Genomic DNA, 22,334 nt, shown 5'->3' on the forward strand with positions numbered 1-22,334 from the left:
GAGGCGTCTGTAGTGATGGTTAATGTCAACATCTTCTGAAGGAAGGGAACCCCTGTGCATAAATTGGCTGGTTGTGTCCATCAGAGTAGGGAGTCCTTTATTTTGTCCGGCATCGTAAGACACTTGTTTAGGCTGTCTCTGTGTGGGACATCATTCATATGGAGCCATCCTTGTAGGCAATTCATGTTTAATCTGGCATGTCTGATGACAAAGGTCACGGCTGCCATGTGACCAAGAAGTTATAGGCAAGTCCTGGCTGATATTTGCAGACTGTTTTGTGCCGTGGATATGAGGATGGTGAGAGTAAGAAACCGTCACCTTGGTAGAGAGGCTACGGCCTCGGTAGAATTGAGATGGGCCCCAATGAACTCCAACTCCTGCACTGGAGTCAGGGTGGACTTTTCGGTATTTATTTGGATGCCCAATCTTGTGAAGAGGGTTACTGTCTGTTCAGTGGCTCGTATTGCTGCCTACCGTGTTGACGCTTTTAGCAAGCAGTCGTCCAAGTATGGGAATACCATAATCGCAGTTCTGCACAGCCATGCTGCAACCACAGCCAGTACCTTTGAAAACACTCAAGGGGCAGTAGAGAGGCTGAAGGGAAGGACCTTGTATTGGAAGTGGTCCTGTCCAACGGTAAAAAAGAGAAATTTGCAATGAGAGGTTGAGGGCCAAGAACCAATACTCTCTTTCTAGAGCTGGGATTATGGTACCTAGCGTGACCGTCTTGAATTGTTGTGTTTTGACAAACTTGTTGAGTTGTCGTAGGTAGAGTATTGGTCTCCATCCACCGGACTTTTTCTTTGTGAGAAAATAGTGGGAATAAAATCCTCTCCCCTCCGTGTTCTGTTGGAATAGGTTCTACTACTCCTAGCTGCATGAGGTGGCTTACCTCCTGGTGCAGTAGAGGCTCATGAGAGGGATCCCTGAAGAGGGACAGGGAGGGAGGATGGGGGGTTGGAAAAAAGAAAGAGGATGGAGTAACCAGTTAGTACAATTTCTGTACTCATTTGTTGGATGTGATGGCCTTCCAGATTGGATAAAATGGAACTAGATCTCTGAATGGTTGGGAGAAAGATGGTGTCACCAGCACAGATGGACCTGGAGTTCTTGTGCCTTTGACTAAGGCTTCAAATCTGTTGTCTGGAGGTTGATGGTTGGGAGGCAGCTACTGAAGTAGTCGACTGGCGTCCCCTTGGGGGCCTGTGACTCAAAGCGCCGCTGTTGCGAATACATGGTCTGGTGGTAGGGTTGGGGTACATAAATTCTCTGTTTTTTCTTGGGTTTGGGTGTATAGATTCCCAAGGATCGGAGTGTCACTCGTGAATTCTTGAGCAAGTCAAGAGAGTCATCTGTCTTCAAAGAGTTTGGGACCCTCAAATGGCAAATCCCCAACTGTGGATTGCACCTCTTTAGGGAAGCCAGAGAGAAGGAGCCATGAGGCCCTTCTCCTCATGACAGCCTTCGCCACTGATTTTGCAGCTGTGTCCACAAAATCAAGTGCAGCTTGCAGGGCTGTTTTGGAGAGGAGTTGTTCCTCTGATACAAGTGCTGTGAATTGTTTTCTCTTATCCTCAGAAATAAAAATCAGTCAATTCAGATTTGTGTGTAGTTAATATAGTCATATTTTGCTAGTAATGCCTCATAGTAGGCTATCGAGAGGTGTAGTGTAACCGAGGAATCTTGTGCTGAAAAGATCAAGTCTTTTCTACTCTTTGTTGTGAGGTGTGGGTTTGGGCTGCTGTTGCCTACCACATTCCTGGACTGCGTCCACCACTAGGGCGCTGGATGTGAAGAAGAGGAACTCTGTGCTTAGACACGTGGGTTGAAGAGGGACCCCATCAGAAGCTTTGGTCGGCGAAGTTTGACCAGGAGGGGGTCCAAGCTCTGGGCTCAGATGCAGGTCTGAGAGACTTCTCCATAAGGAGAACAGGAGTACTTGTGCATAAATTTGTTAGTCTCTAAGGTGCCACAATATTTTAAACTTCTGCAAAATTCTGCATATCTTATTCATCAAAACAACACAATATCATCATCTTGTTTCAATTATTTGGACAGGTTTCAGAATAGCAGCCAACGCTGTCCACATATCTATTCAAGAGACACCATCATAGGATCTAATCACATCACATCAGCCACGCCATCAGGAGCTCATTCACCTGCACATCTACCAATGTGATATATGCCATCATGTGCCAGCAATGCCCCTCTGCCACGTACATTGCCCAAACCGGACAGTCTCTATGCAAAAGAATAAATGGACACAAATCTGACATCAGGAATCATAACATTAAAAAACCAGTAGGAGAACACTTCAACCTCTCTGGCCACTCAGTAACAGATTTAAAGGTGGCAATTTTGCAACAGAAAAGCTTCAAAAACAAACAGACTCCAACGAGAAACTGCTGAACTTCAATTAATATGCAAACTAGATACTATCCATTTAGGCTTAAATAGAGACTGGGAATAGCTGAGCTATTACACACATTGAATCTATTTCCCCATGTTAAGTATCCTCACAGCTTCTTGTCAAACAGTCTGAAATGGGCTATCTTGATTATCACTACAAAAGTTTTTTTTCCCCCTGTTGATAATTACTCATCTTAATTAGCCTCTTAGAGTTGGTAGGGCAACTCCCACTTTTTCATGTTCTCTGTATGTGTGTGTGTGTGTGTGTATGTATATATATATATATATATATATAATCTCCTCACTGTATGTTCCATTCTATGCATCCAATGAAGTGGGCTGCAGCCCATGAAAGCTTATGCTCAAATAAATGTGTTAGTCTCTAAGGTGCCACAAGTACTCCTGTTCTTTTTGGGGATACAGACTAATACGGCTGCTACTCTCAAACTTATCCGTCTATAGTGCATGTTAGAGCAAGGAATTCTTCCCTAAATGCAAATACTTCTGTCCAGTAACCCTTTCTTCTTGAAATCATGAATGGCTAGAAATTCCTGCATACCTCTGAACATTCAAGGTGGTCATTAACTGAGTCACCAGCAAACAGCTGTAAAAGATTTCCATCCCTCTCAAAGACCTTTCACATCCTGAGGTAAGAATACATGTAATGTTCTAATGAGGAGTCAAAAGGGGACCACTGAATACCAGCATTTTCACATTGCAGTCTCTTCCCCCTTGGGGCAAGACAAGCAAGAGTTTTACCTAAAATGTTCATGCGTCCCACCAGAGGCGTCAAACCTCTTATGAAAAATACAGGCCAGTTCCCCAGAGGTTTGGGTTAAAAAAAACAAAAAACACCCAACCATTCATCATATTTTGTATATGGCTGCAAGTTTGTCATGGATTCTGTGACTTTCCGTGACCTCCGTGACTTCTGCAGCAGCCAGTGCACTTGGTTATGGGGCAGCTCAGGCAGCCCCTGCACCAGTCTCACCAGCTGCTGCTGGGGTAGACTTGGGCCACTGCACTGCCCACCACCCCACAGCAGCAGCAGAGTTTGGTTATGGGAGGGGGTAGGGGCACGGAGCAGGGTGAGGCGGGCTCTGGGCGATGCTTACCTGGGGGGATCCCCAGAAGCAGTGACTTCTCCCTCACTCAGCTCCTAGGCAGAGGAGTGGCCAGGCAGCTCTGTGCACTGCCTCCCACCTACAGCCACCAGCCCCGCAGATCCCATTGGCCACGGTTCCTGGCCAATGGGAGCTGCGAAGCTTTCATTCTGGGCTGAAGCAGCGCACAGAGCTGCCTGGCCATGCCTCCACCTAGAAGCTGAGCAAGGGGGATGTCGCCACTCCTGGAGAGCCCCCCCAGGTAAAGCGCCGCCCAGAGCCTGCTTCACTCCATCCCGTGCCCCAACCCCCTGCCTCCTCCCACACCCAAACTCTGCTGCTGGGAGGGGTGGGCGCGCAGAGCCAGGTAGGGAGCCTGCTGGCTCTGCCAACCCCTCCCCCCCGGCGGGGGTCCTGGGCTGCCACCTGCCCCGCCCCCAGCACCCACAGCTCCCCCGGGCAGCCCTCTACCCCACCCCAAAGTTTTAGTCAGGGGTATATAGTAAAAACCATGGACAGGTCACGGGCCGTGAATTTTGGTTTACTGCCCGTGACCTGTCTGTGACTTACTAAAAATACCTGTGACTAAAACATAGCTTTAATTATATATAATCAAATGTTCAAATATAGTTAAAAAGTTATGTAGGAAATGGTTAACTCATTGAGAAAATTTCTGCACATACATAATTAAAAATTCAATAAAAAGTCAATAGGAAAAAAAAAGACCCACAACCAAATGCATTTCTTACTGCCATGTTTTTACCGCTGCAATATTTTTACAGTATCACCTTTCAAAAGATCAAATACCAAAAAAAAGTATATGGAAAAACCTAGTTCATCGCAGGCATTTTCCTATGTTTTCCAAAGGAATTCCACCTCTCTAGTCTGGGCCATCGTCAGTCCTAAAAGATTTTATTTCTAACATATGGAGGCGGTACTTTCAATGCCTTTCGGGGGGGGGGGGGAGTTACAATACCGCTGAGCTCCTTGCTCCCAGCAATCACCTCTCTTGGGTGGACACTGTGTCTCTGTCTCTCTCCCTCCTGTCAAGGGGTTTTAAGGTTTCTCAGCTCCCTGTATTATATTGTAATATCCACGACGAGACAGTCTGCCTAAAGGTAGCATCTGCGCTTTGCTTTCTCTCCAAGCACTATGAATAGTGTATTACCAGCATTACCACACATTCACCACTTTCTAAGCAAGCAAAACATTTTTATGGCAAACACATTAGTAGAAAACAAAAACAATAAAAGTTCCTACACACATGCTAAAAGCTCAGCGGTCTTATGGGGCTCTGGTAGGTCAAAGTCTTTTCAAACATTCCAGAAGGGCTGGGATCCTTGGATAGAAGATCTTGTCCACTTGCTAGATCAGAAAGAAGGCCCTGAGTCAGCTTAACACAGCCTTTTGTTTTCCTAATCTCTAGAAACCCAGTTTGAACAACTGTAGGTGAACCTGTACTGGGGGTGGTACCTCTCTGGAAGCGTTTACAATATGAGGGATTCATTTTATTCACCCGCCAGTTTTAGTTCCTAAACTAGCTGTGGTAAGCCATACCCCACAGAGTAGAACATCAGCATACATACAACCCCTAGCCCAGTGCTTCTCAAGCTATCTGATGTGGGGGACTGGCAATTTTTTTTCCCCCAATGTGCCAGGGACCGGTGCCATATTATTATCCTATTCAACGCTCTTATGAGGAAACTCACTGCGAACCGGCAGCCGATGGCTCGCGGACTGAGAAGCACGGCCCTAGCCCACAGTGGTGCATAAGCTTAATACAATATGTTCCCCCCAAAGATCCTGCACGCAGTTGCAATATCTGTCACAACAGACCTCTACCTTAATCCACTCTTTGTCACTGAATATGTCTCCAGAACTCCAAGCATCTCACATGAGCACAGCATCAGTGTGGGTGCAACAACTTTTATAGTTTTTTCAGGTGCTCAGACCAACTATACATAACCTCAGAGACTTCCTTCAATTTTTCATGGGTCGCTTCTATTAAGGATTAAGCCACAAATAACTAAAAGATTCAATCCTCCACCTCTATAATCTTCTGCTTTCAATATTAACAAATTTTTTGGAATTTGCTTTCACCTTTGTAACACTGCACCCAATATTCTTCACAGTAATATTATATTATAACAATCAATGTATTTTATGCAAGACAGGTCATGTGAGATCATTGGAAAGGTTATGATTTACTAAATATGATTATCCTATTTGTATGCATGTATCATTTCTGTATCTGAAGTTCAGAATATTGACTATGTATCTGTACCACGAATGTGTTTACACTTGGGGAACACCCACTAGGCAGAGTGCACTCAGTCTAGATGGATGACTAGGAAGGGCCCATTCAGGTTGATGAGCCATTAGGAGAAAACAGGCCTTAGAAGAAGTTTATATCACACTAAAGAGTCTTCCTGATGATGCTACAAACGGCTTCTGAGTAATAGCTACTGTGGCACTACAGGAACATGTAACCAGGCCACTGGTACTGGACTCCATCTTGGAATACCAGTGTTTTCCCACTGATTGGCATGGGAACCAAACTTCGAGACAAAGGATTCCCACCATATGCAAAAGCTATTTAAGGCAGGGGAGTGACATCATCGTGGTTCTTCACTGACTCTTTGCCCAAAGAGACTCCTAGAAACAACCTAGGGAAAAAACTGAAGGGGGGGGGGAGGGGGGGAGAGAAGAGTGCTGCACCCAGACTAAAGGGATTTTTAGCCTGTGAAAGGAACACCTGGGGTTTGTAAACTGTAAGCAAGTGTAGATGACCCTTAAGAATCTCTGCAGCCTGCCTGAATCATCATTTAGGGTGAGAATTTGCTCCTCATATCAAATCGCTTTTAGTATATTAAGCTTAGTTTGCATGTTGCAGTTTCTGTGTTTGCTAGGTAATCTGCTTTGATCTGTTTGCTATCCCTTATAATCACTTAAAATTTATCTTTAATTGTTAATGAACTTATTTTTGCTTTGTCTAAAACCAGTGTGTGGGAATCATAACTTAGGGCAGAAAGCTGTGGCATACTCTTCTCCACATTGAGGGAAGGGGCAAATTTCATGAGCTTGCGCTGTAGAGATCTTTGTGCAGTGCAAGACAGTATCATTTTGGGTTTACATGCCAGAGGGGGGTGCCCCGTGGGTAGCTAGGCAATTCCTCAGCTATAACCTCCCCATGCAGTGCTGATCACAGCTCTGTATGTACTGCAGCTGGGTGTGTCCCTACCTATGTGTGTTCTGGAGCCTGGGAGAGGGCTTGACAGGCTGGTCACAGCAGTACAGTGTAAAACAGGGGTGGGCAACTAAAGCCCAGGGGCCACATCCGGCCCTTCAGACATTTTAATCCAGTCCTCAAGCTCCGGCTGGGTCCGGGGCTTGCCCTGCTCCGCATGAGCCGTGGCTCCACACAGCTCTGAGAAGCAGCGGCATGTCCCCCCTCCGGGTCCTATGCCCAGGGGCAACCAGGGGGCTCCGCATGCTGCCCCCACCCCAAGCACCACCCCTGCAGCTCCCATTGGCTGGGAACCACAGCCAATGGGAGCTGCAGGGTCTGTGCCTGTGGATGGGGCAGCACACAGAGCAGCCTGGCCATGCCTCCACATAGGAACTGGGGGGGGGGGGGGAGAGAACATGCCACTGCTTCTGGGAGCTGCTTGAGGTAAGCGCAGCCCAGAGCCTGCCCCAACCCCTTGCCCTAGCCCTGATCCCCCTCCTTCCCTGAGCCCCTTGGTCCCATCCCAGAGCACCCTCATCCCTAGCCCCCTCCCAGAGCCCACACCCCCAGCCACAGCCCTCACCCCCACACACACCCCAACCCCCTACCCCAGTCTGGTGCCTCTTCCCACACCCTTAACTCCTCATTTCTGGCCCCACCTCAGAGCCCACACCCCCTCCCACACCCCAATCCCCAATTTTGTTAGCATTCATGACCCGCCATAAAATTTCCATACCCAGACGTGGCCCTCGGGCCAAAAAGTTTGTCCACCCTGGTGTAAAGGGAGCCCAGGCTGGTGGGTTGGGGGGCTCAGTGGTACCCTAGTTCCAGGTGGCACCCCAGGGAGAACCCGTCGCAACCGTCACTTCACATCTCCAGTTTCTTTTGCACGAAAGCCACGAAGAGAAAAACTGCCAGCGGAACTGTGGCATTTGGAAAGTCTTTCATTCATTCATTCATTCATGCCCAAAACCTTTAAGCCTCTAGTGGAGGCCTCACCATATTTTTCTCTCTCTTATAGCAACTGCATCAGCTAGGAAAGTAAAAGAGTTGGGAGCTCTGCCAATTTAAAAAAAAATTTTTTTCCTTTTTTCCTTAAGAGGAGAAAATACGCAGTCCAGGTCTTGAGTTTGTACAGTCAAAAAAAGAACAAAATTCCAATCTATTTATCTGCCTGAAGTATTTGCCTGTTATACCTTTCATTCTAATCTTATGATCTACAGTAATTTTATTAAATGTTTTCTACTATACATCATTTCAGTTCTCCTTAGGGGCAGCATGCAGTGCTACAGCAGACCAGGAGAGGGAATCTGAACTCACTAGAGGAAGGATGGATGCAGGGCATCCGCCTAAATTGCCTTCACTGTAGAGAAATAAGCAAATCTAACTTCCAAGTAGTCTCCAGACCAGAGGATGCCCTCTATTATGAATAAATGTTAAAGGTAAGGAAACTAAACTCCTCTTTCATCTTCCCAGGTGAATCCTCGTTCGGTACTAAAGAACATCAACTGGGGCCTGGTCTACACTACAAGTTTAGGTTGAATTTAGCAGCGTTAAATCAAATTAACCCTGCACTCGTCCACACAACGAAGCCATTTGTCGTCGACATAAAGTGAGGGGTAGGGGGAAGAGGCTCCGGGCACCCAACCACACCACCCCAGTGGACAGAAGGCTGTCATTCAACCCTGTAAGTTATCTCCCTATTTTTATAATCAATTAATAAAGAATACATGGTTTTTAAACAATAGTGTCTTTATTTCCAAGCTGTGAGCAAAGCAGGGGAGGGTGGTTAGCTTACAGGGAATTAGAGTCAACCAAGGGGGCGGGTCTTCAACAAGGAGAAACAAATGGAAGTGTCACACAGTACCCTGGCCAGTCATGAAACTGGTTTTCAAAGCTTCTCTGATGCACAGCGCTTCCTTATGTGCTCTTCTAATTGCCCTGGTGTCTGGCTGCACGTAATCAGCAGCCAAGCAATTTGCCTCAGCCTCCCACCCCACCATAAAGGTCTCCCCCTTACTCTCACAGAGATTGTGGAGCACACAGCAAGCAGCAACAATAGGGACATTGGTTTCCCTGAGGTCTGAGCAAGTCAGTAAACTGCACCAGCAACCCTTCAAACGTCCAAATGCACACTACCACCATTTTGCACTTGCTCAGCCTATAGTTGAACAGCTCCTGACTACTGTCCAGGCTGCCGGCGTACGGCTTCATGAACCACGGCATTAAGGGGTAGGCTGGGTCCCCAAGGATAACTATAGGCATTTCAACATCCCCAACGGTTATTTTCTGGTCTGGGAAGTAAATCCCTTGCTGCAGCGGTTTAAACAGACCAGAGTTCCTGAAGACACAAGCGTCATGAACCTTTCCCGGCCATCCCAAGTTGATGTTTGTGAAACATCCCTTGTGATCCACCAGTGCTTGCAGCACCATTGAAGAATACCCCTTGCGGTTTATGTACTTGCTGGCTTGGTGCTCCGGTGACAAGATAGACGGAACCCATATCCCTATCACCCCACCACAGTTAGGGAATCCCATTGCAGCAAAGCCATCCACTATGACCTGCACTTTTCCGAGCATCACTACCTTTGATAGCAGCAGCTCAGTGACTGCATTGGCTATTTGCATGACAGCAACCCCCCCACAGTAGATTTGCCCATTCCAAAGTGATGCCTGACTGACCGGTAGCTGTCTGGTGTTGCAAGCTTCCACAGGGCTATCGCCACTCGCTTGTGAACTGTGAGGGCTGCTCTCATCTTGGTATTCTTATGCTTCAGGGCAGGGGAAAGCAAGTCACAAAGTTCCATGAAAGCGCCCTTACGCATGCGAACGTTTCACAGCCACTGGGAATCATCCCAGACCTGCAACACTATGCAATCCCACCAGTCTGTGCTTGTTTCCCGGGCCCAGAATTGGCATTCCACGGCATAACCTGACCCATTAACACCACGATGTCCACATTGCCAGTGCCCGCGCTTTGAGACAAGTCTGTGTCCATGTCCCCATCACTCTCGTCACCGCGCTGCCGTCACCTCCTCGCCTAGTTTTGCAGCTTCTGGTTCTGCATAAACTGCACGATAATGCGCAAGGTGATAAACTGCACAATAATGCTCATAACTGCTGCAGTGAGCTGAATGGGCTCCATGCTTACTGTGCTATGGCATCTGCTCGGACAATCCAGGGAAAAGGGCGCAAAATGATTGTCTGCCATTGCTTTCACGGAGGGAAGGTTGACTGACGACATTTACCCATAACCATCCGCGACAAAGTTTTGGCCCCATCAGGCATTGGGAGCTCAACCCAGAATTCCAATGGGCAGCGGGGCCTGCAGGAACTGTGGGATAGCTACCCACAGTGCACCACTCAGAATGTCGATGCTAGCCACGGTACTATGGACGCACACCACCAAATTAATGTGCTTAGCATGGATGCATGCACTTGACTTTATGCAATCTGTTCCCAAAAATTGACTTCTGTAAAATCAGAGTAATTTCGTAATGTAGACATATGCTAAATGCTGAACTTATTCTGTGAATAAGTGACTTCTATAATGCTGTCAATCTGACACTTTACACAAGCACAAGATTGATTGTAAACCAAGAGAACAACAATCTATCCTACTCAGCTGAAATGCATAAAAACCACCAAGAAAGCAGCAAGAATACAAATAAAAGCAAAACAGAAGCCATATGGATGTGATGCAAGCCCTCAAATAAGAACTTCTAGAAAGATTAGTTACAGTAAAAATTAAATCAACATGCAGATTTTCCTCTTTCACTAATGTATGCACAGTACAATATTGTGTCTTGGTTTCAGACATGCAGAACTACATTATAATTAAGTTTGGTTTAACAGAAAAAGTTGTCCGCGTCTACGTTTGAAGAACTATGCACATCATAATAATCTTTAGGAAAGGAAAGAAACTAACCAATGCTTCAATTCACTGGTTTACTACATTTACCAAGATTTGTTAAAAGCAGACTAAACATGTAGACAGGGCAATCTTTTCACAATGTAGGCAATAAGCCAGTTACTCCAGAAAGACAAGCGCAGAAGGCTTTTTTTTTTTTTTTTTAATATAACAACTAAATCACCTGAGGTCTTTGATTCAAAGGTTTCAGACTGGCCTATGTACACTGAGACTTGCTAGACAGAAATTTCTACACAACAATTTACCTCCAGTACCCAAGATACACAGGATTAAAATGCCAATGCTTAATAGCTTGCTCTACTTCTAGACTAGCTGGACATCTGACAAGCCTGATAATGGTACCATTCAGCATTCAAATGCCTAAAAAATGCCAGGGAAATTGTTTGGAATTACTGGGGAAAGTTCAGTGGTTAAAAAAAAAAATCCCAAGTCATTTTGAAGCAGCTAAAAGGGCAATACAACTTTCTATTCTATTGTTATTGGAAAAAAAAATAGTACATATGACAAGTTTGAGTATACTGTAAGTGCCAGAACTAGTGCATGCTAAAGTTCAGACTTCAGCTCCAAAAACTGCTACATAGTTTTATAATCAACTAAGTTCTTGTACTCCAGCATTTTAGCCAATTTTACAGAACATGCAGTGCCCTGGTATAGAAATTATTATGTCAGCATTTCTATTCTTGACCCCTATTTTCAGGGGTGGACCTTCTGTCAATAATAATTTTAGGGAGGAAACTTGCTATTCATTGTCACCACTTCACCATCTCAGCAATGGCTCACCACCTTAAACACTCCCTTTCTTGCTTTGTTTAGGCTGCCAACAGCAGGTTTTAAATGTAAAAAGGTGTTCCCCCTCACCCCCACAATATAAATGCCTCCTCCAAGTTACAGTCTCAGTACATTTTGTGAAGATATAAAGAATAAAAATAATGAAACTGTTTGTATACCTATTCACCACTTAATAGAGCTGAACAAAAATACTAGTAAAATAATTCTACCTACAAAACGATAAGGCTTTTATCAATGCATTACTTTACAAATATACAGTAATACTGAACTGTATTTCAGGGTTTCAAAAATTATGTGCAATAAAGAGAAGTTTAAGGTGACAGCAGTATTTAAAAAAGAAAAAAATTTAAATGCTTCACCAGCAAATACCAAATAGTTTTGCACAGTTCCCAAGGTTATCTGGCAGGCATCCAACCTAAACAAAGCACAGTTGGGGAGCCTTAGTTACAGTTCACCTACATAGGACACTTAATTGGAAGTGCAGCTTTTACAATGCAATGAAAAACTTTAAAACTCATTTTGTTTACTACTGATCTTTCCATTGTTGTTAGAAATAGAAATATCTATATTCTATTTTAATAGATTTTCCCGAGATGCAGGCAATATCTTCCAATAAGGAAAAAAGCTTTTAAAATAAAATCATTTTGTAAACTGACTGTAAACAGGGTAAAGCTAAATGTTCTGTCAGAAGCAAAAGCCTAACACAAGTGATGCACAAACACGGAGGAGTCTTTAATGTAGAAAGAGATAATATTTACTATAGAATTCAGCTACCCAAAGGGCATAACAAAATATTTGTAAAAAGATAACATTAAGATAATGGAGTAGACCTTTTTCTACTTAAATAAACTTCATTTAACAATGGAAAATATTCAGGCCTCTTAGTTTTCTCAAGGCAGGGTCATAAAGAGAAAGGGGGAAAAGTCATTGGAATCTTTACAAGTCTTGTGTTCAAACATCTGAGTCAAAGTCTTACCATGTTTTCCATTTCTGCTTCAAAAGCTATTAAATGAATTAAATATTTAGTTCTGTGTTCTTTCTCCTTCCTCTATCTTTGTATGTTACTTTCAGCTTCACTAGATGCAAAATTGCTTTTACCTTAAGTGACTATTTTAGAGTAGATGTTTCTAGCTTACCTGGTAAAAACAAATCTTTGTTACTTAAGCAATGAGGAAGTTCTCTGAAAGTGAGATTACCCTTTAAGACTTCTCTCCCACATTAATTCAAACAGTATATCAGAATAATGTGCTCTGAAGTTCCTCCAGATTTATTTCTCTCAGGTCAAATAGTTACCATAAGTGTTTTCATTTGAAAAAAGTGTGTGAAACAGACCGTACAAAGGGAGTTGAGCAAGTTGTGTGAAGAGAAAAGGCCGAGGGTAGCCAAAAGATGAGAGCCATGGGAAATGACTTGCATACAGCCTTCCTCTTCCTCCATCATTTGGAAGGCAGAAACTAGCAAGGGAAATCCTGATTAAAAGGCAAGCAAGACAATACCTTAGGCAGAGAATTAGGAGCACTTTATCCAGGTGGAAAACTAAAACAGAAAAGAAACATAGGACAGGGTGGCAACAATGCCAACAAGGAAATCTATTTTCCAGAACCAAAACTGAAGAGATACTGTGGTAGCAGGTTCAAAAGAAGGCAAACCTGAACAAGCAGTTAAAGATACATGAGGAAACTAGAGCCATAAGGTATTCAAGATGGACAGCTGCTTTGACTAAGGAAGATTGGAAGGTGGCCTTCCAGAGAAAGGCCATCTTTGGTGCCCTTCAGCACTGTAAAGCTACTTCCTACATCTAAAGAGAACTGGAGAATAACTTGTCCAAGCCAACTAAAGCAACTCCAGTCTCTGAAACACAGAATTCCCTAGCCCTACTCTAAGACAAAAACAAACCCACACACCCGCAACAACCACTTACAGCACATAACTCTTGGAGGTACCTTGCTTTCTGGCAGTTAGCAAGGAGAATCCCATCTGATAAAGCCTATGCCTGGTTCATGAGCATCTGCTACAAATCTTATAGTTTGAGCTGTCCAGGGTCTAGGTGCTGAATAGATCTTTGGACTAAGATGTTCAAACTTTTTTCTTGTTGTTTTTATAAAGGAGACAGAGACAGACAGAGAGAGAGAGAGAACCTGACACTATTTCTCCTATAGAAAGGAAAGGATAAAGTGATTGTTATTGCTATTTTTAAATGCTTGCAGTTATTCAGATTCTACAGTGAGGCTATAAGTAGACAGGTTAAATACATAAATTAGATCTTGTGCAGCCAGGCCATGATCAGGAATCTTTGTTTTTTATATTTACTCTCAGGGGGAAGTAGTCAGCATATATAGCCATGAAGAATGTGGATGCCCTCTGTTAGGAGGGAGCTCTTATCTAAAGTAGTCAGATGTGGCAATTCCTGGGAGTTTCAGAATTTCTGGCATAAAATGAACCCTCACCAAGAGAAGAAGCCTGAAACTTTCACACTTAAATATGCAAAAATACCTCCCCCTTCCTCCTTGGTGATTTTTCTCCCCTTTTTAAATTCACTTGAAGAACATCTCCTACTTGGTCCGAGTTTGGCCAGACAACCTTAATTATAATTTGTCTGAGCTTTGAAAAGAAATGTGTTCCAAATAGTCATGTCATGCATTTCAAGTTTTAAAAAGAAGCTGCATCTGGTTTTATTACGGATACTGGAAAAAGCAGCTTCAAGTTTACCAACTAACAAAAAGAGTTGTCTGCATCTACGATATATAGCAGGGGTAGGCAACCTATGGTATGCATGCCGAAGGCGGCACACAAGCTCATTTTCAGTGGCACTCACACTGCCCCGGTCCTGGCCACTGGTCTGCATTTTAATTAAGAAGCTTCACTTAAAATTAAAACATTTAAAAAACCTTATTTACTTTACGTACAATAGTTTAGGTATATGTTATAGACTTCTAGAAAGACCTTCTAAAAATGTTAAAATGTTACTAGCACGTGAAACCTTACATTGGAGTGAATAAATGAAGACTCGGCACAGCACTTCTGAAAGGTTGCCAACCCCTGCTTTAACCAAACTTCACATCCCTCTTACCAGCATCCACCTACAGTCCAGCAAGCATTTCAAGCCTTAAATTTCAAGCCTTATATTTTGCTTTCCCTCAATTCCTATTATAGGTTTAAAGGTTCACTTGGAGAATTTATTCTTCACTTCTTCTCCTGATGGTCAATGTATAGTGTTACTGGTGCAAAACAGCCATTCCTATACCAGCGGTATTCTATATAAAAGTACTTTTTACATAAGCTTTCCCCGTCAGAATGATCAAAAAATTACACCAACACAGTTTAAAATTTATCTTGAAAGGACATAATCATCTTTCCCTAAAGAAAAAAAAAGACAGAAAGAAGTGACTATTTTAAACCATTGTAGTTTCAACATCTAAGGTTCTGGAATGGAAATATCACAAAATAACTTATTCAGTAAACTTCGCGCATTTGACAGCACTGTGTGTATAGTTAGATACCTGCATCATTTGTGAAAGCTTATATAACAAGGGAGTAAAATTCAATATTAAAAAATATTTAAGTTTTTGTTTATAACTGTAAAAATGTTTTGCCCTGAAAAAGTCAACCTGTCAGAAAGGATTGCCTCTCTCATTAAGAAGGCTATCAAAATTAAATGGGTGACTGTGGAACTTCACAAGACTTTATTAATTTCCCCTTCACACCCACGAAGAGGCTACAAACAAAGGGGTTTATCCCATCAGTTTGAATTCTGGAAGGAGGAAACAGACAGACAATGAACAAGAAAAACTGTCAGCTCTTTTGCTGTTTGAACTCTCACAAGGTTGGAACTACAAAACACAAGCAGACTTCCCCAGGATGAACTTGGCTTATCCCTAAAAGATATTCAGTGCTGACAGACTGCTATAATTCTATGCCCTTTTGGAACCACAGATTATAACTCATTTGTGTGTATATGCTTACCTGTTTTAACTTGTAAATAGTTCTTATTTCTTTTTCCTAGTTAATTAATTCTTAGTTTACTATAGGATTGGCTACAAGCGTTGTCTTTCGCATGAGATCTGAGGTACAAATTGACCTGGGGTAAGTGACTGGTCTCTTCAGACTGGAAGCAACCTGAATCTTGTGTGATCTTTGGTGTACAGCAACCAACACTAAATCCAGCTTGCCTGGATGGCAAGATAAACTGAACTGCCCAAGGAAACTGTCTGTGACTCCACAGTAAGAGTTCAGGAGTTCACATTTGTGACTGGCTGGGTGGACTCTAATTACAGAACATACAACCAGTTTGGAGTGTCTGCCCTGCTTTTTGACAGCCTGCCCTGAGGTTGGCACTCAAGGTCATGAACTCCAGATGGCATGGCATACTGCACTTCCAGTTAATGGTTCCCCTTTAAATATTTTAATAATAGTTCAAATTACATTAGCAGAGAAATAGCTGAAATAGAAATGAAAAGATATTTAACATTTTCTATGTTATCTACAGTTGGTGTAACTCATTCCCCACAGAGTCTTTTTATGGACAAACAGGAGTTCAATTTAAAGGCCTTACCCTTCTCCCTGTCTGACCACTCTTAAGAGACTGTATGTCAAGACAAGTGGGTTATTTACATTAGACTTTTTTGCCAGAAAGTTTCTCCATTGTGCTCACTAGTTCTGCTCCAAAGGTGGGAACACTAGTGTAAACAAAATCCTAAGCAGTTGTTTTAGATATGCACAGCACTGTTGTAGCTGTGTTGGTCCCAGTGTATGAGAGAGACAAGTTAGGTGAGAAATATCTTTTATTGGACCAACTTCTGTTGGTGGAAGGTACAAGTTTTTGAGCTACACAGAGCTCTGTGTTTTAGATGACACAGGGGTTAAACACACCAGCAGCTGCCTGGATCCAAAGGCTATGCATGAGGGGGGCACGCAGGGTCACATGCCACCTCCCCCACCCACCCCCAATTTCTGCCAGGGTGGGAGCCAGGTTGAGTGCAGCTCAGGGAGATGTGTCCATGAAAGTCACTGACACCTGGGGGAGGGGGAGAGGAAGAGACCCATTCCTTCTTTGCCCACAACCGCAGTTACCTGCTTGACAGTAGGTGAGCAGAACCCACTCTTGCCTGCACCATGCACGCAGTGGAGAGGTAATGGGAGAAGGAAGGCGCTCTGATGGGAGAGGGGGCAAGGTGGTGCCAGCTTGGAACAGGTACGGGAGGCACAAGGTGAGTGGGAAAGGGGCCAGAGGCAACACCTGGGGAGATCAGGTGTCCCCCCTCCCCCAACCTTTATATTGTGCCCTCTCCCCAAGGGTTACCGAGCATCTCTGCCCCTGCCTATCCTGAAGTTCCTACTGTTGGAGCTGAATTAGCTGTTCCAATAGAGGGAAATTTTTGGCAAAAAATCCTAGCATATACAAGGCCTATCATAGTAACTCTAGTACAATAAGAGTTAAACAGGATACACCAGTCTTAACCAGAAATACAAAGTGTTGAAAACAAATTATTTAGTCAGACATAAATTGATCTGTATTCACTCTCTTCAAGGCCAATTTTTTCACAGGTAGTTTTTAATAGGAAGTCTATAATGTTCTTTCTGTCAAGAAATCGTGAGACAGCTCTTATAGATGAGAGTAATGCCTCAATTTTATCTCCTTAGACAAAACTGGAACTTTGCCAGTGCAAAGAACTGGCTGAAGAGCATGCAAGGTTTAGGAGTCTACTCTTAACTACAGCATAAGGCCCAGATCCTGCAACATACTAACAAACAAAACTACAGGGGGTCCCTGGTATCTCTCTCCCCTTTATCTGTTTTGTCACATATCCATCGCTCATCAATAGGGGAACATGTTCTGATTCACCTCGGTCCCAATCCGCATATCCGTGGTTTGCAACTTAGTACTGTACTTGCTTCACCTTTTGTGTCACTTTTCTGTGGGTGTTTACCACCCACCAGTGCCCTCCCCACTCAGCACCACCTGTCCGCCAATCACCCAGTCCCCCTCCCTCCCAGTGCCTCCTGCCTGCTATGAACATCTGTTCAGCAGTGTTCAAGAGGCTGGGGGGTAGGGGGGTGGAGAGAGAGAAGGAGGAGCGGAGCGCGCTTGGAGGAGGGGTGGAATGAGGCGGGCCAGCCATGAGTACAGGGGGTCTGCAGTATACCTCATTTCAGTACCCATCACCCTTTTCAAGAACTCAACCCCAACATATACCAGGATCGCCCCTGTATTCACAGTGCATAACAGTAATATATGTACAAGTCTTAGACCCTGATTCTGCAAAAATTGTTACTGAACTGAACCGGCTCTGATACTTAATCACAAGATATATAGCAATATTTGATCATAAAGGATTGTAAGCCTAAAATTAGCATGAGCACAAGATGGTCTTAACTCAAAGGAGAACTATGACTTTGAATGAATTTTTTTTAAACATTACTACAGTTTGTACCAAAGAAATATAACAGACTGATCATACTTTTGCACATCTCAGCATATAGCAGTGTTTCATTTTTTGAATTTTAGTGTACCTCTAGTACTAATCACGTAGTTTAAAACTAACTGATTAGATAGCTAATATTTAAACATTGTTCTGGGTAATTTAAAAGTCACAATGGAGTACAATTCAATAAGGGCCAATTAATTATAGTAGTCTTACAAGTGTAACACACATGTGTTATTGATTGTCAAAGCCAAGAAGTCTGCCAGGAAAATACAGTTTAATCTTTACATATTAAACTAGTTCTCCAAAGAAACTGCTGAACTGATTCTCAAAATAAACTTCTGCAGTTTTTTGTTTTTTAAACTGACAACTACAGTTTACAAAACAAGGGAAGGTGCTTGAAGCATGCTCACAATACACATAGTAACTGCCAATCACCATACCTAGACAAGCTTAAGCTAGTCAGAAACAGCACAAAAGCAGTTCTCCAAGTTATTCCCCGCCCCCCATGGACAGTCTTATGAAACTATGATCTGGAACAAAGCCATTTGTTTGAACGAAGCATCTGAATACTATATTGAATTTTTGAAAGTGTATAGCTATGACATTTACTATGTTAATTGCACTGGAAAGTTATTATGCCACCCACATTACAAAATATTTAAATTGTAAAAAATATATAATAGAAAAGTTTGACATGTAAAGATACTCCCCTCCTTTTTTAACAAAACTGAATGCTAGGATTAGATTAAGCACCCATTCATTTTCATATAAAAAAAGAAAAGCTACTTCAGTCCAATTCACAGATATATAGATATAAATGATATAGCGATTGTAACTAGCTTTGCTCGTTACATTGTGTCTTGATCATCAAAAATCTAATATCTGACACCCATCATCAATTAGTCACCTTGCAAGGTTAAAGATTATTGCATAAGTGGAAGGCATATAGAATGTATCACCTCAGTCAATAAATATTTAATATTCTGCACTCTAGCTTAATAGATTCATGAATAAGAAAACATACGGTACTGCTTAGCAATTATGTAAATTATCACCTGAAATTGTAAGGAGGAAAATATGGTCTATAACTGATCTAATTAAGGCTGTGATGCAAGGTTTAAGCAAGGAATCCTATTTTTGACTGATAAACTGGCGACATGCTTTAAGTTTTAATGTTTTTCTCTCACTGTGTAGACTGTAAATATGCAATAGCACCATACTCTTTGATTGCAAGAGGAATTGCACACACCAGCTTTCATACATACTACTCTGATAACACTGCAGCCATCCTTGCATCAAAGCCCTGCTACTCTTAACTAACAATTAATAAACATGCAGCAACTCAGCACTATAAGAACACTTACACTTAAGTTTTCCTTCTCAAGGGCAAATGCTCCTTGTTAAAGTAGGCTTGATGCTCTCCATTAGCATGTTCAATCACAGCACTAGGAGCAGACTTAGTCTTCAGGAGACCCAGGACTATCTTCAGGTCCCCACACACAAAAACGCAACTGAACAGAAATCTGTTTGTAGGGGTGTCTGTAACATATATGTTGACCATCCAGGAAGTGCCAGGACTGGAAAAAAAAACCTTCATTTGACCTACTGTTCTTGAGTCTATGCCACTTACATTGAAGGCTAAAAATCTCAAATGTAAAGCTACAGACGTTTTACATTACAGAACTACATCATCACACTGCTGCAAATAATGCTCTCATTTATCACTATCAAAAGTGAAAGTAAGTTCACACAGACAGGCACCTTGCATCAAACCTCCCTTCCCCAAAAAACGACATTTCATTCTATTTTTAATTCAGACTTTACACAAGCTATAACACATGTATTAAGTTAATCTAGACAATTACAACAGTTATCAAAAAGAATTAACAGAATTAAAGGACAGTCCTGTTGCACCTTAGTGTTTACTCGTATGAACAGTGAAACCTTTATAATAAATGTCATTGTAAGAAGTCAACTCAACAACCTTCCCTAAAAAATGTAAAAAAAATCTACACTTGAAAGGGAGATAGAGTGCATAATATACACCAAAAACTTTCATTTAAACAACAATTGTACAATCTTCTGTACAGGAAAAACTGAACAAGCTCATCTTTTTCAAACTATTTACAGAGCGTTTAACTTCATTCTCAATAGATTCAATATTTTCCTCCTCCGCCTCCATTTCTATTGCCTCCAGGAAACGTACTGCAGTCTTTAGGAAAAAAAAGTGCTATATTTTCTTAAAGACTTTTTTAAAAATACCTCCCCTCATCTAAACATTTTCTTCTTTTGGAAAAAAAATAAGCTAATTCAAAGAAACTTTCCATTACAATAACTTCTATTTTATTAACCAAGTTTCAGTACAGACAATTTGGTGACTCAGAAACAGGAACAAACTGCAGCCACATTTTAATCAGTACTTAAAAACAGATTTCAGTCTGGTTTAAAATAAACTGCATGAATACATGATCCAATTAAATCCTAATTAAGTAAGTAGCAGGCAGACTGGCATATTTACACAGGCACAAATTAGATATTAAACTCTAAAGTGGTAAGAGAGAGGCTCTTTTTCTCCTTTTTACTGTGCAAATTACATTGCTGGGGGGAGGGAGTTTATTTCATTATTAAATTCCTTCCTTCCACTTTCAGACCTCTAATTTTTTTCAAACCTACATAGCCAAGAAACAGCAGCGGAAGCATGTATAGATAAAACTGAAGCCTGGAGGAATTAGAAAGCTGCCCCTTTCACAAAATGATGATTCATTGTAATCCCCTCAAAAAGTCACAAACTACTCTCCCAAGTAAGAGCCAAAAAAGAGCTATACAAAAAACACTCACTTCACTTTATAAGTCAGATCTACAAAATATTCAGAATGTGGAAACATGGAACAGGAAATCAATCAGTTATTCAGTTAACTAAGAAAGGTACACTGAAATGAAAGAACACATTGTCCTTTTAACATGAGGGTAGTGACCTAGATTCAGGCAGGAGATTTCCATAGGAAGAGGAAAAGGGTAATGCCTCCTCTGCTAATCTTACCCTCCCCTCCAAAAAAAAAACCTCCCCACAACACTACCAAATCGGCCCCAAGCTGGGTATTCACTACATCAACCCCACCAAAAATAGTGCTACCCCTCAAGTCTCTCCCTGAACCATCACTGAGAGTTAGAGACCTACTCCCACAGGTGCTGAAATCAGGGGTTCTAGAGGAGCTGCCACACACCCCAGGGGTTGAAGCTGTTTCCATCATATACGGCGTTTACAGTTTGGGTCAGTGTCTCTCAGCACCCCCGCTATACAAACTGTTCCAATACACCTACCCCCCACGTCTGTGGTACTGTAAAGTGTTTCTGGTCTCTCTCTGTCTGGGGAAGGGATGAATGTCGGTCTCTCTAGCCCCTCTCCCCCCATGCCATGGACAGGGCTGGAGTAGCGCTGTTACAGTTCTCCCCACCCCCACTTCCCCCGGCAGGGGTGGCGAGGCGGTTGCGGTCTCTCCCCCACACACACACCGGGGCAGGGGGGAGCTAAGGGAGGCTGCAGTCCTGTCCCCCCCCCCCCGGGGTAGCGAGGCGGTTGCAGTCTCTCTCCCCCCCCCACACACACACACACTGGGGCACGGGTGGGCACGTTACCTCCGAACAGGTGCGGGGAGAGGTGCGCTGGCAACGAGCCGATCACGAGCCGGGGCCCGCCGTGTCCTCCGCCCCCTGCGGCCCGCCCCCGGCCGCCCTCCTCGGCCGCGCTGTTCACCGAGTCCTGCGAGCCGTAGGGGCCGCTGCTGTGGGGGATGCTGAAGGCTGACTGGGCGGCCCTGGTCCCGGAGGCTGCTGCCGCGCCCAGGGACCTGCTCCGGGGCGCAGCCACGGGCGGGGCGGCCGCAGCTCCCGCCGCCGAGCCCCCGGGGGCTGCCTGAGGCGCCAGCGGCGTGTATCTCCCGCCGGCCCCGCCGACCGCCCGCCGGCCCCGTTCGCGCCGCCGCTGCCGGAGGGCAAATCCCGCCCGAGTACGCCCGGGTGCGGCCGTTGGCGGCGGCCGGGCCGCTCTGCTTGGCGCCCATAGTCCCGCCGCTCGGCGCCCTTCGCCGCTGCCCTGAGGCGGCCCCGGCAGGCGCGAGCCCCGAGGACGCGCGGGAGGTGAGCGCCGGGCGCCCGCCCGCCCGCGCTGGGTGCCGCCGGGATCCGGCTCAACTGGCGTTGCCGGAGCGGCCGCTGCTCTCGGGTCTCGGGCGCCACCATGAGCCGCTCGGGGCGGTGCTGGCTCCGGCTGCTGCCGCCGCTGTCCGGGGGCCGAGCCCAGCCGCCGCCACCGCCATCCCCCTCCGCCGCCGCTCGCTCTGCCCGCCGTGCGTGGCTCTGCCGAGGGGCGGGCGCCGCCCCTACCGTGTCGCCATCCGGGGGGCGGCCCCGGCGCGCGGCCGGGGACTGGAGGGAGGTTCGGGCTGGAG

At 44.3% G+C, this 22,334-nt stretch overlaps 1 protein-coding gene across 1 annotated transcript in view; it reads right to left on the reverse strand.

Annotated features, from left to right (window-relative positions):
• Positions 1-22,077, reverse strand: part of ZNRF2 (zinc and ring finger 2) — an 87,962-nt gene extending 65,885 nt beyond the window's left edge. The window contains 3 exon segments of the mRNA XM_039526254.1: positions 21,523-21,838; positions 21,841-21,887; positions 21,890-22,077. Coding sequence (XP_039382188.1) covers positions 21,523-21,838; positions 21,841-21,887; positions 21,890-21,947 — 421 coding nt within the window. The 5' untranslated portion in view covers positions 21,948-22,077.
• Positions 22,078-22,334: the final 257 nt, after the last annotated feature.

This window comes from Mauremys reevesii, linkage group 2 (assembly GCF_016161935.1).
Source record: "Mauremys reevesii isolate NIE-2019 linkage group 2, ASM1616193v1, whole genome shotgun sequence".
Lineage (NCBI taxonomy): Eukaryota > Metazoa > Chordata > Testudines > Geoemydidae > Mauremys > Mauremys reevesii.